The sequence below is a fragment of the Astyanax mexicanus genome, chromosome 23, assembly GCF_023375975.1.
Source record: "Astyanax mexicanus isolate ESR-SI-001 chromosome 23, AstMex3_surface, whole genome shotgun sequence".
Lineage (NCBI taxonomy): Eukaryota > Metazoa > Chordata > Actinopteri > Characiformes > Acestrorhamphidae > Astyanax > Astyanax mexicanus.
In genome coordinates, this window is record NC_064430.1 from 29114562 (window position 1) to 29133195 (window position 18634).

At 39.8% G+C, this 18634-nt stretch overlaps 1 protein-coding gene across 4 annotated transcripts in view; it reads right to left on the bottom strand.

Annotated features, from left to right (window-relative positions):
- The window catches only part of cbfa2t3 (CBFA2/RUNX1 partner transcriptional co-repressor 3), a 77521-nt gene extending 70343 nt beyond the window's left edge, over nucleotides 1–7178 (bottom strand). For all 4 annotated transcript variants that reach the window (XM_049471044.1, XM_022665142.2, XM_049471043.1 and 1 more), the window contains exons 1-2: nucleotides 7072–7178; nucleotides 5718–6840 (exon numbers count right to left, since the gene is read on the bottom strand). In XM_049471044.1, the coding sequence (XP_049327001.1) occupies nucleotides 5718–5904 (187 nt within the window). In that variant the 5' untranslated portion in view covers nucleotides 5905–6840; nucleotides 7072–7178. The remainder of the gene's footprint in view (nucleotides 1–5717; nucleotides 6841–7071) is intronic.
- Between the last annotated feature and the right edge of the window lie 11456 nt (nucleotides 7179–18634).

The window sequence follows — 18634 nt, forward strand, 5'->3', positions numbered from 1 at the left end:
GGTCAGTGGTCATTTTCTAGTGCTACTATTGGAACTGTTGGTCAGTATTTATGAAAATAACGAAAAAAAACATTATTTCGGGTTTTTTTTGTGAACATCTGTGTAAGCGAATGCCTTTACAGACACGTGTGTGTGTGTGTGTGTGTGTGTGTGTGTGTGTGTGTGTGTGTGTGCGCAGGCGGTTTGTGTGCAGGCGGTTGGCAGTGCTGGAGTTTTAGATAGCAGGGAAAAGGGGATGCAGCTCAGTATCGAGTTCTGAACATCTGTTCCTCATAGAGACCGCAGAGCGACTGCAGAGGAAATAGAAATAGGAAGACTAACTGTTAACACACCCTCTCTCTCTCTCTCTCTCTCTCTCTCTCTCTCTCTCTTTCTCACACACACACACCATCACACACACTATCACACACACACATGCACACACAGTGTGATTACAGGAGAACGTTCAGCGACTGGCCACTTCATTAGAAACCCCTCTCTACCCCACTTCTTACAGTTGGAGACAGTAAGTGTTTCTAATAAAGTGACCAGTGTTTGGAAACACAAGGTGGTGTGGGTGTTTCTGTTAAAGTGGCCAGAGATTTTAAGCATAAGGAGCTGTGGGTGTTTCTGATAAAGTGGCCAGTGATTTTAAGCAAAAGGTATTGTAGGTGTTTCTAATAAAGTGAGTGAAAGCACAAGGTGGTGGGTAGGTGTTTCTAATAAATTGTCCAGTAAGTTGAAGTGCAGGGTGGTTTGAGTAGGTGTTTCTTATAAAGTGGCCACAGTGAGTGGAAGCACAATTTTAGTGTGGATGTTTCTAATAAATTGTCCAGTGTGTGGAAGCACGAGGTAGGGGTGGGTGTTTCTAATAAAGTGGCCAGAATGTAGAACTCTCTCTCTCTCTCTCTCTCTCACTCTCTGCTTATGTGCTAGGAAGGTGGCGGGAATTTGTTGTAAAACAGTGTGTGTGTGTGTGTGTGTGTGTGTGTGTGTGTGTGTGTGGGAGATAAGAGGCTGTAGAGGATCCTGCGTGCCGATGTCTCTCCGCCACCGTTATCTTCCTCCACAGCTGTGCTAAAGCTTTGCTACAGCTGCTGCCAACACCCCCCCTCACCACCACCGACCTCCATCACACAAAAAACTGCAATACCCATAATCCCCTGCTTCACTAACACCTCACTAACCATACCCACATATAAATATAAACAGGTGTATGAACTTAAAATAATCAAAATAATTTGTTTATATGCCCCACATATTTCCATTCAGTCAAACAGAGAAGAATTAGCGTAAATGTCTCCAAATATTTATGGACACCCTTTCTAATGAATACTGCATTCAGTTGCACCCAAAGCTGACACAGATGTGCAAATGCACACATATATACACATGCTGCCAATATAACAGGACTATCTCAGCAGAGCAGATGCCCAATGCCAGGAATGGGCTACTAAACAGGTATAAAGAGGACGAACATCACTCAACATCCTTGTCACTGAACGCAAACAAATACTAAAATCATAGAAAGTCTCAATTTCCTGGACAGTAGAGACAGTAAAGAGTAAAAATATACAGTAAATGAGCAAGCATCCCAATACTTTTGTCCACATGATTTTGACAGATTTTGACTGGAAAAATAAATTTCATCTATCACACATTTAAACTTTTTAACACTGAAACATTTTTTAAAAATTAATATGAGTAGTCTACACTGTAATCCCACAATTTTTTTGAACTTTCTTGGATATTTCCCAACATAACAACATTTGTGGCAACATACACATTTAAGTAATATCTTAGAATTGAAACTTATAATTACCTCTTTTCTATTGGCTTTTGGCACCAATTTCCATACTGGGTGTGTCCACCAATTTTTCACACTTTCAAATATTTAGTAATTACCAATAATATAGGTAAACTTGTGGATTATATATTATGACTAATGCCTGCCCTCTACAGATATGTTGTAGGCTGTAAGAGCAAGCATAATCGCTAACTCTGTGCTGGCTGTATGCTCTGTATCAGGGGTCGGCAATTGGCAGCAGTAGGCGACCGTCCATTCTTGGGCTCCCTATCACTTTATAAGGCCGTTTTTTTCCCCAGCCGTGTCTCAATTTACTAGCCGGGGCAGTGGTAGTGTATTGGGCGGTGACCCTGATGACGTGGGTTCGATCCCGTGTGGGGAGCGGTGTGTTTATTCACTTATTTTTCCTTTTTTTCTTGGGTTTACCTGCTTTGAGATCAACTGTTCTGCAATTGTGTTCAACAACCCTCTGGGCTGGAGAGCTACTAGTCTGTCGCACTCCATCCTATTACACTTTATTTTCTTAAACAGATTTTTTTTTGTGGCCACCACGTAATGGCTTGGAAAATATCTAGCCCACGGCCAAACTTAATTGCTGATCCCTGTTCTATATAAAGCCATTTATATATGCCATATTTCTATGCCATACATCATATTTTTGTACAAATTTGACCTTACTAATACTACTAATACTAATCAACCTACAATTTATGAATAATGACTAAAAGTTTTAAGTCTATTTAAAGTTAAGTTGAGGCAACAAATTATTTAACAAAGTAAAGTTTTATAGTGTAGCTTCTGAACTCAGCAGTCATGAGAAGTAGTAGTTTGCAAAAATGCAAAACAATGTAAGTTTAGACCAAAATTGGTATTATGATTAATTTCAATAAAAAACAACTTTGACACATTAAAGTTTCTAGTTAATTAACAGAACAAATTTTTACATAAAGGCAGAAAAAGTAGTTGAATTAATTTACAAGTGCCCCATTCGTCCTTCACCACCCAGCATTCCTCTGGTTGGTGAGGAGTGTGTGTGGGTGAGGTGTGTGTGTGTGGTGGGGGGGTGAATTGGGGGTTAGCCAGGTTCAATGCTTTTGCCTTTGACTCTTTATCACGCCGCTACAGAGGCCGCGTACGACTAAGCCTAATTATACCGCGCTTATCAGAGACACACGCACAAAGCTCATTACTGCCGAGGATCACACGCAGCCCCAGGTAATGCAGAGCGATGAACAGCACAGAGAATAGCGCAGTAAAACCCTGCCGGCTCTTTCGGACTCATTCCCAGCCCGTAAAGCCTGGCATTAACGTGAGAGTGAAGAGCAGGGTGTTTATCCCGGGTCTGCAGTCAGGATGCCCAGATCCTGCTTTTAAGGCTTTAGGCTGCGAGTCAATTACCTGATGATCGCACGAGGACGTGCAGGGCACTCCAGTTATCCACTTAAAGTGGTAGATTGGTGAAAAATCGCTATTTTTGTACAATTCCCTCTTGAGCCACTTCTAGAAAAACAACCTTCTTGAAGCTTTTTATAAAATATAACACATATTACAGAAGTGGGTCAATGTAGTGTCAGAAGTCTTATTGATGTAGCCCAGATTGGGAATTGAACCGTAGTCTCCCACCTGGTGCACAACACCAACCACTACATGTGATTTCATTTGCAGACACTATGAGCCCAAGATAGGCTGCTCAACTAATTCTTCTTACAACATAAAGAGCCTATTAAGCTATTATAGTGCACCAGCGCACCAGTCGCACCAGTCAATTGTGTATCAAGCAGCTGGATTTAAAGCATGTCGTTGTGTCTATGTTGTCATGAGGCTGCAAAAAATATGCCTTGTGTGGCTGGAAACACGCAAAAGGTACGAACTAATTCTCTTAATTAATAATAAATAATAGGTGTGTTTTGAGCGTAAGTGAGTAAACCAATCAGCAGAGATGGGAATAACAGCATTGTAATAAACTGCGTTACTGAAATAAACGTTTTCAGCCAATCAGAGAAAACAGGTGGGTGGGTGTTTGGAACCCATGCATAGTGGCGCGTGAAGGAGGACTCCAGTGGCAAAATTGCCTTTTCCAGATGGAAATACCAACACTATTTCAAACTCACTGAGGTAAAAGTGCACAGTGCCACAATGAAAAATTTGTCATGGACAAACCTCTATGAAGGTACTTGTCTTTGCTGTTGTGCACTCTATTCTTCTGGTTTATGAAACACGCTCTGAGGTGGGGGCTTGGGGGGGTAAGTGAAACAAAAGTAACGCAATAGTTACTTTTACTGGTTACTAGTTACTTTTTTGGAGAAGTAACTAGTAACTATAACTAATTAATGTGCCCAACAGTGCCAATCAGCGTCTCACTTGCAATTTCCTTTTTAAGAGCCGGGTGAGCTCTGACTTTGGCACATTCGTATCTTAACAGCGCAGCGCTTTGTGTGTCTCAGAAGAGACTGATACTGATCTGCGGGTTCACGCTGTGAAGATACACCAGCAGCTCATTTAAGGGAACAGCAATCATATTTTATCCTTTATTCTGTTTATTGTTGAGTTAAAAGTCAGGTTTGTGCTCTGCAGTGCGTCCGTGTGTGTGTGTATGTGTGTATTTAACTAGTGGGGGTGTACATGCGCTGGGCGCACCTATAGAAATAGACTCTGATGATTGACTGTTGTCTAGGTTTATTTCAGTCAGTGGAGCTTCTGTGTTTTCTGCTGCCAAAATAGAAACACACCAGAAATTTACCTGAACACACCTCACTTCCAGACCACCACGCCCATCAATGTAGATATATTCCTAAACATTACTGCAAGCTTATATGACTGGCAATAAGACATATATAATAGTCATAAATTCCCAGCTCCCGATTTTTTTTTTTAAGTTGGTGAGACTTGTATATAATGTATGAATGAATTAAAATTAATGATCTAAATGAAAGATTTTGGCTGTGATGTCCCTGGAAAAGCTGTTATCTTGAAGTTAGCATTTGTTACTTTAAGATCTCACTGTGCCTTTTCACATAAATGCTGCATCTGTGGACCAAAGTTGACAGTGTCTATTTCTTATAATCATAATAAAAGATCTGGAATACTCTTTGGTCTGATGACAATACACTTTGTTTCCACTGTGTGATGGTCCATTATCCCAGTCCAGTAGAGAAGTGGACAGTAATTCTGGACATGTGTATTGAGTAATATTGGCTCCTGGTACCATTGAATTTGCATAATGGGCGTGTCCCTCTAACCCTGACTCACCATCAGTGTGGAGTCAGGCCCACCAGGGCTACCTTCCCTTGGGTAGTAAGCTATATTATATATAATGGTTACCTACCAGACTACCTGTTTTAGGCCATAAGGTCTAGTTGCTATGTTTTTTACTCCAAGCTTAATTAAACTATATGCTCGCACTGCAGTAAATCTGTGCTGTAATAATTTCCCAAGCAATGGGAAAATAGGCTGGCTGAAGAAAAGCAGATTTAATTTTATACTTACATTAAATATCTTGGGATCATGCTGTCTGCAATCAAATAAAACTGTCATGTGAGGCTTCTAAGAGCCTTGTCACCAGTTCATTGGTTGTTCTTCCATGTAACACTTTATGGAGTGGTAGTTATTGACCACTCCATACTGAAAAAACACCACAATACCTGCCTGATGTTCTGGAGATATTCTAACCCAGTCTGATTGTCAAGAACATCACACTTGCCAACACTTGCCCGTTTTGCCTGCTTTAAGTAATTCAACTTCAAGAACTGACCATTCACTTGCTGCCTAATGCTATATATTAAACCTTTAAACAATTGGAACCAGCTCATCAATGTTATTCACTACACCTGTCTGTGTTTTTAATGTTATGGCTGATAACTGTATTACTTTTTTTATTGTCTAGAGATGGTAGCTTTTGATATGGTAACGCTAATAATTGACCTTCTCTTACCTGTGTGCCGTCTTCTCTGCGTGTGATTGGTCAGCGGCATCCTCTGTGTGTGGCGTCTTTGGCTGGTCAGCATCACGGTGGCGACTCTCTGAGCCATGAGGACACCAGAAGATGAAGATGATGAAGATGAGGAAGAGGAAAGTCTCCCAGATCTTCTGTGTCTGTCTCTGTGGAGTTCTGTGGTCATCTTGAACACGCACCCAACACCAGTTGTGAGGAATTTTTTTTTGAGTACCCAAAAAGTTCTGGCCAATGAGGAAACAGAGGTAACATTCACTCAAGGACCTGAGTTTTTGTCCAATCACAACCCAATTGTTTCAGCAAGTAAGAAACAAGTGGTCCAATTAGAAACTAGGGATTCTGTCCAAATTCAATTAAAGACCAGGGATTATGTCCATTTAGAACACAAAAGTTCCAGCCACTGAGAAAAAAAGCTTACTGTCCAATCAGAGATTCGAGATCAAAATTCCTGTCTGATTAGTATGTAGGAATTCTAAATAGTCAGAACCCAAATGTTATGACCAAGTCAAAAGTCCAGGGTTCAAGTCCAGGAATTTAAATTACAATCTGCCCAATCTGTCCAATCAGAGTCATGAGATCACTTTTAATCAGAACTCAATCATCATGTGCAGTCCAATCAGAGTTCAGAAGAGTAAGGGATTCTGTCCAATCAGAGCCAAAGGGTCCTGTCAGCTCAAAACTCCCATCCAAACTGAGCTTGAAATTCATGTCCAGTCATTATCCAGGAGTTACATCCAATCAAAACCCAAGAGCCCATCCAATGATAGTCTACTTTTCTGGCCCAATCCAAATTTAGGGATTTTTGAGTCACTGGAAAAACAGGAGTACTGTCCAATCGGACACCAGACGTCCAACAAGTATCCTGTCCAGTCCAATCAGAGAACAGAAGAAACAGGGATTCTGTCCAATCAGAGCCAATGAAGGTTGTCAGCTCAGCACTCCTATCCAATCAATATCCAGAAGTTATGTCCAGTCAGAACCCACAGGTCCTGGCATTCAAAAGATCTGGTCCAATTCTTTCCTGGAATTCTGACTTCTTCTGAATTCTGGTCTTGATCAGTAAAATTCACATGGTTTCTTGTCCAATCAGAACCCAGATACTCTGTTCACACAGAATTAAAGAATTCAGTTCAGACAGTGGCCACACAACTAAGACCAGTGATTGGACTAACAAGATTTCCAAACATACACACTTAAACACACACATACACACACACACTTAAACACACATATACACACACACTTAAACACACACACACACTCACTCAGTAAGAGGCTATAAGTGAAGTAATCTCTCACACTTGCTGTTGCTTTCCTCTCTTTATAAACTCACCGAATCGTCAAGTAAAGGTCAGAGATCAGACTCTGGTACAGTCCGGTACACAAACGTAAAAAATGGCGGCTCGGACCCTCACACATGTGACCCTGCTGACAAACTGTGGCTTTCTATCTGACAGCGTGCAGCTACCAAACACGCTCCTCCTTCAAACAGTTAACACCCTCCCTCACTCTCTCTGTTTCTCTCTCTGTTTCTCTCTCTCTATCTGAAAGTATTGGAGGTCAATGTTAGGGGGCAGGGTCGTCCGTTAGCTTTTTAACAGTGTGTGTCTACAGTGTTCAGTACCTGCATATGACCAACAAATTAATACATAGATAGATATATAAAAGGATATATGTGTATATATGTAAGTGATTACAGTATTAGGATGAAAAGATTAGAAGTTTATTGGTGAAAAGTGAACCGTGTAATTCAAAGGATACTCTAATTTAGACCCTGTTGAGCATCTCTAGAATGGATATAAGATGAGATACAGCTGGGTATGGAGTTATAGAAGTTCTGTATGGCGTCCTGCAGCACATCTACCCACAGATACTATCCACAGATAGCCAGTAGAAGTCTCGCCATAAGAGGCAGCACATGTGGCCGCAGGACGTTCTGCACAAATGAGCTGTTAGTGTCCCTCATCAGTGGCGTATGCGATGCTCCCCTGATCATCATACCAGTAGTTAAAGAAGTGTGTTACTCCCCAGCAAAGGCAAAGATTAAGGCATGTACTTACCACATGGATTTCATACTTAAACTCATAAAAGAATCAGAACCAAGATTGATTAGAAAAAATAAATGGTTTCAGCCCATAGCAGTTCACAAACACCAGTTCAAATGGTGGGCTTAAGTGGAATATATAGTGGGCAAATTGGTCCTAGGATGTGCCTTCTTTCAAAGTGTGTCAAGTAGGCAAAATGTCATAGAGGCATGTCTTGTAGTCAACTTTTTCTCACCAGGAGGAACACTACCCAAAAGTAGCATCTTGGATCTTTTTATAAGGCATATAGATAGATAATGTATATATAAAAGAAATTACTTGAACTTAAAGTAGCCAGTGAATGTGTGTTCAAGCAGCCGAACATATTCTCAATATTTTAGTCTAGAGCTCTCTCTCTATCTCTCTCTTACTCGCTCTTTCTCTCTCTCTCTCTCTCTCTCACACACACACACACACACACACACACACACACACACACACTTATACAGTAATCCTGAAGCCCATCAGCTTGTAAACAGCAGGGGTGCATACGCTCTGAGCTAATACACTCTGATCTCTCATGTGAATCGCATGCGGCCTGTGCGTGCACGTGTGTGTGTGTGTGTGTGTGTGTGCTGCTGGTGTTACCATGCTGATGGTTGCCATGATAAATGAGTGACTCACACACAGCTGTGAACATGCATGTCCAGTGATAGAGGTAATTAGGTTACGCTTCAGTCTAGAAACCCAGTTACCAACATCCTGAGGACACTGACTTTACACCTACCAGACCTTACTACACTCATACCACATGCTCACAAGTAATTGTGCACCTGCTCATTCATAGTTTCTTCTGAAATCAAGGGTATTAAAAATAGTTTATCCTGTTTTTGTTGGAGTAACAGGTTCTACTGTCCAGGGAAGACTTTATACTGGATTTTATATGTAGCATTGCTGTGAGGATTTAATTGCATTCAGCAACTAGAGTTTTGTTAGTGAGGTCAGAAGGTTGGATGATTATCACCACTTAACCTTATCCCCAACTCATCCCATCAAAAGTATGGGTAAACTTCATCATTCCAAAGAACACAGTTCCACTGCTCCACATCTGGCAATACGCAACAAATGCAAAATAAGGTCTAGACAAGCTGTGCCTGTGCATTTGCACATCTGTGTCAGCAATGGGTAAAAATAATGCAGCTGATTTAATTCATTAGAAAGGGCGTTCACAAGCATTTGGACATAAAGTGCATATCCACCTCTTGACAGCTGCCATTGAAAGCAATGTCTACCTGTAATTAACTCCAAAAGAACATAAAGTCAGTGGTCAGTGAGAGTGTCTACCTGTAATTAACTCCAAAAGAACATAAAGTCAGTGGTCAGTGAGAGTGTCTATCTGTTATTAACTCTTTATAACATTAGAATAAACTGAAACAAACATAAAATCAGTGGTCAGTGGGAGTGTCTACTTGTAATTAATTTTGTATATCATTAGAATAAATAAACTCAAATAAACATAAAGCGAGTGATCAAGCCAGTGCTCAGTGAGAGTGCCTACCTGTAATTAACCCTAAATATCATTAGAGTAAATAAACCCAAATGAACAAAAAGCCAGCAGTCAGTGAGAGTGTCTACCTGTAATTAACTCTATATAACATTAGAATAAATAAACCCAAATAAACATAAAGTCAGTGGTCAGTGAGAGTGCCTACCTGTAATTAACTCTATATAACATCAGAGTAAATGAACCCAAATAAACATAAAGTCAGCAGTCAGTGAGAGGGTCTACCTGTAATTAACTCTATATAACATTAAAATACTAAACCCAAATAAACATAAAGCCAGCGGTCAGTGAGTGTGTTTACCTGTAATTAACTTTATATATCATTAGAATAAATAAACCCAAATAAACATAAAGTCATGGGTCAGTGAGAGTGCCTACCTGTAATTAACTCTATATAACATTAGAGTAAATGAACCCAAATAAACATAAAGTCAGCAGTCAGTGAGAGGGTCTACCTGTAATTAACTCTATATAACATTAGAATAAATAAACCCTAATAAACATAAAGTCAGTGGTCAGTGAGAGTGTCTACCTGTAATTAACTCTATATAACATTAGCATAAACTGAAACAAACATAAAATCAGTGGTCAGTGAGTGTGTCTACCTTTAATAAACTCTATATAACATTAGAATAAATAAACCCAAATAAACTTAAAGTCAGTGGTCAGTGAGAGGGCCTACCTGTAATTAACGTTATATAACATTAGCATAAACCAAAACAAACATAAAATCAGTGCTCAGTGTGAGTGTCTACCTATAATTAACTCTATTTAACATTAGCATAAACTGAAACAAACATAAAAGCAGTGGTCAGGGGAGTGTCTACCTGTAGTTAACTTTATATATCATTAGAATAAATAAACTCAAATAAACTTAAAGTCAGTGGTCAGTGAGAGTGTCTACCTGTAATTAACTCTATATTTTCAAGTTTCTTGATATTTTCCCTCTACATTAAATTTTACATACTCTGGAAGGTTGTTTATTATAATACAAATAAATATATCGTATATGTGTCCTTTACTGGTAAGTAAGCTTTCTTTACTGGTTGTACTGTGTATGATGGTTTAACACCAGTGGAACTGGACTGGTTGCTCATGCTGTTGGTTAACCCGGTGATTCAGCCTCAGCCTCAGATCTGCTGAACACTGCAGAGATGTTTCAACACAGAGAGGAAAGTCCCTGAAATACTTTGTGGTTTTACAGTTGGGTCTCTCTTACAAAAGTCCCACCTGTAACACATGGACAACCTCCCACACACACACACACACACACACACACACGCTACTCTCACATCCACTCTGCTGGTCACCATCTGTGAGTGTTTGGCAGTGACAGACGGTACATCTGTGTGTGCACATCCCCTTTCACTTCTGTCCTGCAGTGTGTGTGTGTGTGTGTGTGTGCGTGTGTGATGGCCAGAGGGCCGCTGTGGGTCCCAGCTGCAGCCTCTTTTCCTCTCTGTACCAGCTCTGTGGTGACGGGCTTTCAGCCACCAAAACCCAGCCATCAGGAACACATATGGCAGCACCCAACGCACATACACTATCTTTTTTTTCCATCCATCCACCATCCATCCATCCATCCATCCATCCATCTATCTATCTATCTATCTATCTATCTATCTATCTATCTATCTATCTATCTATCTATCTATCTATCTATCTATCTATCTATCTATCTATCTATCTATCTATCCATCTATCCATCCATCCATCCATCCATCCATCCATCCATCCATCTATCTATGCAGTCTCTTTGGTATACCAGATGGATGCTATATGTTGCTAAGTGAAGGCTTGATGGATGTTAAAACATTTCAAGGCGATTGCAATGGGATTTCAAGGAGCTGCTATGATGTTGCGTAGTTGTTGGTAGGGTGTTGCTAGGTGGTTACAAGGCAGTTGCACGTTCCATCCATCTCCACCCACTATCAGACCTCACTACAACTCCCATAATTCACCTGGCCTCTGCCAGGAGTGCACCAGTGGCCTGTGTTGAACCTCACTCACAGGGTTACACCTCACAACTTATACTGTATAACTTTTATACGGCTATCATCACCCTGTAGGACAGTAAATATCCGGAACATGAAATCTGCTGTGTGGATTTGATTGCATTAGTAGTTAAAAGTACGTTCTTCTTGATCTTGATCTTCATTATTAGTCATATATTTCAGATTAAACAGGGAATTATAAAGAGAAAGAGAAAGAGTGATGTGTGTGTGTGTGTGTGTGTTTTTTATGTGTGTGTGTGTGTCTTGGTCCCCAGCGCTGCTGGCTGAGTGTGTGCTGCTGTGTGTGATAGAGATTACAGTGTAATCACTCTGGCCCAGTTCTTCAGGCCGCAGCCTCTGTGACCCAACCACGCTCCGGACCGCTGATAAGGTCAGGAGAGGGTTAGACCAGCAGCTTTGTGTGTGTGTGTGTGTGTGTGTGTGTGTGTGAGAGAGAGAGAGCTCTGTACTAAAAATATTAAGAATATATTCTGGTTGCTTACTATATTCACTAATACCACTTACAACTTTACTACTGTACACAACACAAGCCTTATGATCACCATGTCCAGAAGCTCCGCTCACTTCTCTACTATAATACAGAGTTACTATATTCACTAATACCACTTACAACTTTACTACTGTACACAACACAAGCCTTATGATCACCATGACCAGAAGCTCCGCCCACTTCTCTACTACAATACAGAGTTACTATATTCACTAATACCACTTACAACTTTACTACTGTACACAACACAAGCCTTATGTTCACCATGTCCAGAAGAAGCTCCGCCCACTTCTCTACTACAATACAGTTACTATATTCACTAATACCACTTACAACTTTACTACTGTACACAACACAAGCCTTATTTATGTTCACCATGTCCAGAAGCACCGCCCACTTCTCTACTATAAAACAGAAAACTGCAATAGAAGCATAAAACTCATTATTTGAAAGTTCTTACATCTCCCTTATACCTCCTGACTTGCCACAGGCAGTAGATACAGATCCCTCCCTCAGATGAAGTCTGCTGGCTAATCCTATCATGTACTGTGTCCGTGCTGTGTCTGAGGTTCTCATTGCTTAATTATAGAGCAGTTGAAAATCAAGTGGAAATACAAATGCATGCACAAAGTGAGTTTTGCATAGTATGTCCCCTTTAAAAGGAATGAACTCCATGAGCTCTGGACCACTTTGGGGTGTGTCTGAATTAATGCAGAGAAGTACACTGAGATATCAAAGCAACATATGCTGGGATTTCCAAGCATTTTCCAACAAGACAATGCAAAACCTCATGCTGCAAACATTACAAAGGCACGGCTTCAGGAGAACAGAGTATACTGATTTATATATAAATAGTTCAATATATAAATATACACCAGATATACAGGCAATCCTGTGTGTGTGTGTGTGTTTCTGTGTGTGTGTGTGTGTCAGGCCTTATCTCAGTGCACGGCTGCAGCAGGCCTGACTAGCCGTGTCAGAGCGATCCTCCTATCTGCTGCACACAGAACCTCAGCCGGAGAGCAGGAGAGCGCTTAATTAAGCCTGCAGCCAGAGAGCAGTGCCAAGAGCAGAACACACACCTCCACAGCTTTAAAATACACACACACACACACATACACACCTGAAACTGGGGGGGATCAGTAACAAACCGATGGTCAAAATCTAATTTACATAAAATTCCTCATCATCCCAAATATCCCAAATATAGTCCATTAGCTGCTTCAGCTTAGTTTAGTAAGCTTAATGCGTTCCTCACTGGAAGAGATACTGTTTTAATGACTGATATCAAAGCTTTTTAATATGAGAGACAGCTAGTTGGAGGGAGATTAGTCACATCAGAGCTGTGGAACAGAGGAATTATGTTCTCTGGAATAATGTAAAATTATCTGAACTTTCTATTCCTTACATTTAAAAAAAAAAATAGCCTCGTTACTCCTTGTTACTATTCATTTCAGCTCGTTTTTATTCCGGCTTCTCATCGTTCAATAAAACCCCCTATCCAGATAAATCTCTCCTCCATCCAGATAGAGTGAATCTGATTGTGATTGGATGTAGAGAAGTATGAACATATACCAATATTCTGACTCCCTATTGGTTTCATATTGTGATCAATCACACCTGCACACGCCCCCCCCCCCACCCCCACTCCAGCAAGAACATAGCAGATGTATGTAGTCTAGTATGAAGATGATCCGTGCAGAGACTCAAGAGAACTCCAGAGAAACTCCAGTCCAACTAAACTTTAACTTTAATATATTTACTATATTCTAGTAAAATACATTCATTTACAATCAGCATATATGCAGATGAAACACTAGAGAACAGCCTAGTCATTATGGCTTTTGGAAAAATGTGTTTTGGTGAGGGGGATGGGGGTAGTGCACTATAGGACACTATTAGGCTCCGCCTAAGCTTTAGTTCTTAATGGCATTTTTTTCCGCTTAAATTACTTTTACCTTTACACTTTAAGTAACTTAAAAAACAGTACTTTTACACTTTTACTTAACCTCTTAAGCTCCAAGCCTATTTTGACCAATTTCCGCCTGAAATTACATACTCACATTTGAAGGCTTATCACTCCAATATTAAATAATTCAGAGTCAATTCTATGAATTATTATTACTTAGAAGCCTTTACACAACTCATTTAAGACACTTTAATTATTCAAAAACAAACACATTCCAAACTTTTTAGATGAGATTAGAAAAGAGAGTTAGATCTGTGTGTGTGTGTGTGTGTATGTGTTTGTGTGTGTGTGTGTGTGTGTGTTGTTCATGGCTGAGTGCAGTACTAGAGAGTGTATGAGAGGCAGCCATATGGCAGCACGTCCTGCAGTGCACCTGGAGCATCATGCTCCATGAACCCGCTAAACAGCCCCGCCCACAAAAAGCCCAACCGCTGCCAACACACACACACACACACACACACAAAACAAACACTGCAGCACAGCAATCAACCTATTAACCACCTCGACTACAGTACAACACACCACAGGAGAGGGCAACGTGGCAAACGCTGAATATTACATCACACTGTGTGATGATCAGTTTATTTATATATCATTTTAGATTACATTTTAAAAAGTTAAAGTAGAGGAAATTCATCATCAATCAATATTTAATCAATAATTATTGGCTATTGGTTATGTATATTGTCATACAGTAATAGTATAGACGGCCATTTACTGCACAGTAATTACACTACTTTCAGTACTTTCAGAATTCATACCGGATTAAAACCATTCAATTATTACAAATATCATTTTCAAAATATATTCATACTGAGTTCAAATCACTCCACATTTATAACTGTTAAAAGTGTAAAAACAATGCTCACTGCTGATTCATACTGGAATAAAATGGCGAACATTTATTGCTGTCAAACTTATGAACAAATAACACAATGCAGATTCATACTGGACTAAAATCACTTTACAATTATTACTGTCAGGGTGTAATAACTTAAAACACTGCAGAATTATACTGGACTAACATAACTCCACAATTTTAATGGTCTGCCTGTAGAAACTACAAACACGTCATATTCATACTGGATTAAAATCCTCTCACAGTTATTACAGCCAGGGTGTAAAAACTGCACACACTCCATGTTCATACTGGATTAAAAAATTCCAATAATACTAATACTATTCATTTGCCTGTAGAAACAACACACATTGCAGATTCATATTGAATTTATATAAATCTACAGTTATTACTGGTTTGCTGTAAAAATGAGACACTTCAGATTCATACTGGATTATAATGATAGCATCACTTTCATTAGTATTAAGTAAATTTAATGATGAGCTAATGAGCTAATTTTTAGACCCTCCCCAGGTAAAGCTAATTTGACATTTGACACTCCCCTACAAAAGAGACTCTCTCTCTCTCTCTCTCTCTCTCTCTCTCTCTCCTGCCTCTCTTTCTTTATCACTCTCTTTCTCTCTCTCTCTCTCTCTCTCTGTGGTGTATTTTTGTGTGCACCTGTTTGGCTCAGACAGCCCCAGAAAAGCTCCCGATCTTAACAGAACTCTATAAGTTAAACCGTCCCCATCTGTCACAAACACACACACACACACACACACACACACACACACACACACACACACACACACACACACACACACACACACACACACACACACACACACACACAGATGCATGCTGCCTCTCTCTCTCTCTCTTGTCCCTTCTCTCATTTTTCCACTACAGGCTTGGCAACCATTCAAGAACTGTCAAAGCACACCTGCTAAATTAAGTACTTTGTCTAAGATACACACTACACACACACACGCACACCAAACACACAAATTCCCACACACTCGTTCACATACACTCCCCTTCACACACCCTCCCACCTACTGTTGATATATCGTCATGGAGGGAGTCCACACTTGCCTTATTACAAAATATCAATATATACTGTCTCTACTGTCCAGAGAGAAAAGGCTTTCTACTACATTTTGGAAAAGCACTGCTGTGAGGATTTGTGTGCACAAATATTTGGACATATAGTGTATTACAGAGCACTCTACACAAAATTAAGGTGACTGTGTGAGAACACCAAACATTAACATGGTTGACTGACTGCTAGGGGTGGGCGATATGGCCCTAAAATAATATCACAATATTTCATGCTATTATCACGATAACGATACTCGATACTCTTGGCGATATGACAAAAAATGAAAAATATACTACTGCAACAAAACAAAACTTACATTTTATTGTTGTATATGATATTAAACAGCACATCCCTAACTGAGAACAAAAATGTAAGAATTTTAACAGAAGTCAATGATCCCGAATGTCATGATAATAATAATAACAATGCACTTCAAATATCTCCATATATCCAGGACTAAAGTAAAATAAATGACACTGGACAGATACAATCTGTCTCTAGTAGACATTTAATAGGAAATGAGAACAGTGTGATTTTTTTCTTTTGCTTAAAACAGCAAAAAAGTAGTACCCTGATATGATAATTAGGGGTGGGTGTTATGGCATGATATTTCAGGGTATAATATCGTTCACAATATAAAAAAATGTTGGCGATATTATCGCGTATAATATGATATGGCACACCCCTACTACCCCTACTGACTGCTACATAACACTCACATTTGGTTCCAAAGATTATATTTTAATAGAATTACTCAAAGAACCCTTTGTTATGCCGTTATTTTTAAGAGCATAGATAAAAGCTAATGAGAGGACTAGTGTAAATGTGATTATTGGCCAAACTAATGACTGAATGACCCATGGAAGTGCTTCCATTCCCTTCCTTTCTTTTAAAAAAATATATGTCCTCCATGTTTTTAAATTTGCAACCAGAGTCTGTGCAGTAGAGACCAGAGGCGAAGCCAATCCTCCTAATCATTTGGTAGGCCTTCCACATTATTCCAGATCAAGCATCTCAGCCCGCCATCATTGAATTTACACTACAGCCTAAAGCACCAGAAGCACAGTGTATTTTTACCTGGATTTTCCCTAGATTGTCCAGTAAGTGTAATGTTCCAACATTAAAAAGGCAGTTAATGTATTTTAGAACCAAATAATTTATATTTACATTAAATTACAGCAAATTACAGCACCTCAGCTCTTTTAACTCTGTTTAACGCTGAGATGAAAGAAAGCTACTATGGCTGCCAGGGATTCAGCGAACACAGGTGACAATTAAAACAGGACAAAATGATATTTTAAACAGTATTCAGACTTGGTCCAGACCAGAACATAAATGTAAATGCTGACAGAGATCAAGAACAGCAGATCACTCCAGACTTACCAAAAAAGTTGATGCGACCAACAGCACAATACCACAACATGATCGATAATAATCTTATTAACTAGTTAGTTGCCAGACAGCTTAACTCTAACTATAATACAAATGACTGGTCTGTCAATCACTCCCTTCCCAGTGTTGTACATGATCATAATCATATTTTTTGTGAACGTGACTCTGTTCTGATACATCAGCTCACAGACGCCTTGTGCTGATCAACATCACCCTAGGAGTGATGAGGGGAAAGAGCACCATCTACTGTACCCACCCAGAGACAGCAAGACCAATGGCAAGCTGCATCACCGGGATTCGAAGCAGAGATCTCCTGATCATAGTGGCAGTTCTTTATACTGCTGGACCACTTGCTGCTCCTGGAACTGTAAAAGTTAATTATTTTCTAATGAATTTTGAACTTTGAAGTAGTTCATTTTAAATTTGAACTGGTACAGTTTAGTCCCGCCTTCTGCAAAATAAGGTTTATTTCAGGATAAAATAAAAATGAGGCAATATTAGTACAGGGTAAACTAACTGTTGGAATTAGATACTGCAGATGGAAAGACTAGATTAGAGGAGAAAGATGTGGTTATATATAGGCAGTGGAACAATCTATCGCTTTAATGTGAGAAGCTCCTGTTCCACAGCTCCCATATAAGAGCAGTTAGTCTTAAACCAGGTGCAGGTACAGCGTTCCCTTAACTAACCCAAAAACGGCCGTGACTAACTGTGAGAGCTGAAGAATCTGAAACAGGTGCAGAGTGTGTTTTTATCCACACACACACACACACACACACACACACACACACACACACACACACACACACACACACACACACCCCTCCTCTGCTGGCATGCACACAAGCTGAGCTGCTCTAGATACAGTATGTGCCACCCTGAATAACAGACAGATGGAAACGATGGTTCCCTGCCGAGAGGTTCCCTACAGCTGTGTACCGTCTGGGACAGCCCACCGAGAGAGAGAGAGAGAGAGAGAGAGAGTGAGAGAGAGAGATAGAGTGAGAGAGGGAGAGAGAGAGAGAGAGAGAGAGATAGAGAGATAGAGTGTGAGAGAGAGAGAGAGAGAGAGAGATTGGTGGGTTAGATTTAATATCATTTAATGACCCTCAGTCTCAGACCCTCAGACTTTCTGAACAAGATGGTCTAAAACCAAAGATCAAAAACTCAAGTTCTATGATCCAACAATGATTTTTATTTATTTATTTTTATCTATGATCTGACTATAATTCAAAACTCTGTTTGAAATGGACCACCACAAAATACCACAAAATTGCTCTGAATACTCCTGTGGTCTAAAAGCACTGCATCATTACTCGTTATAATTATAAAAATGTTATAAAAATAATTGAATCAAGAGATCAAGCTGATCTTAAAAGAAGAACTTGCTCTAAACCCAGCTGTGATCCAACACAGTTTTTAATCTGACCACAGTCTGACAAAATTTGATCCCAACTTAACCTACAATCCAACAAGAGTTTATCAAGTTTCTCTGTAGAAAA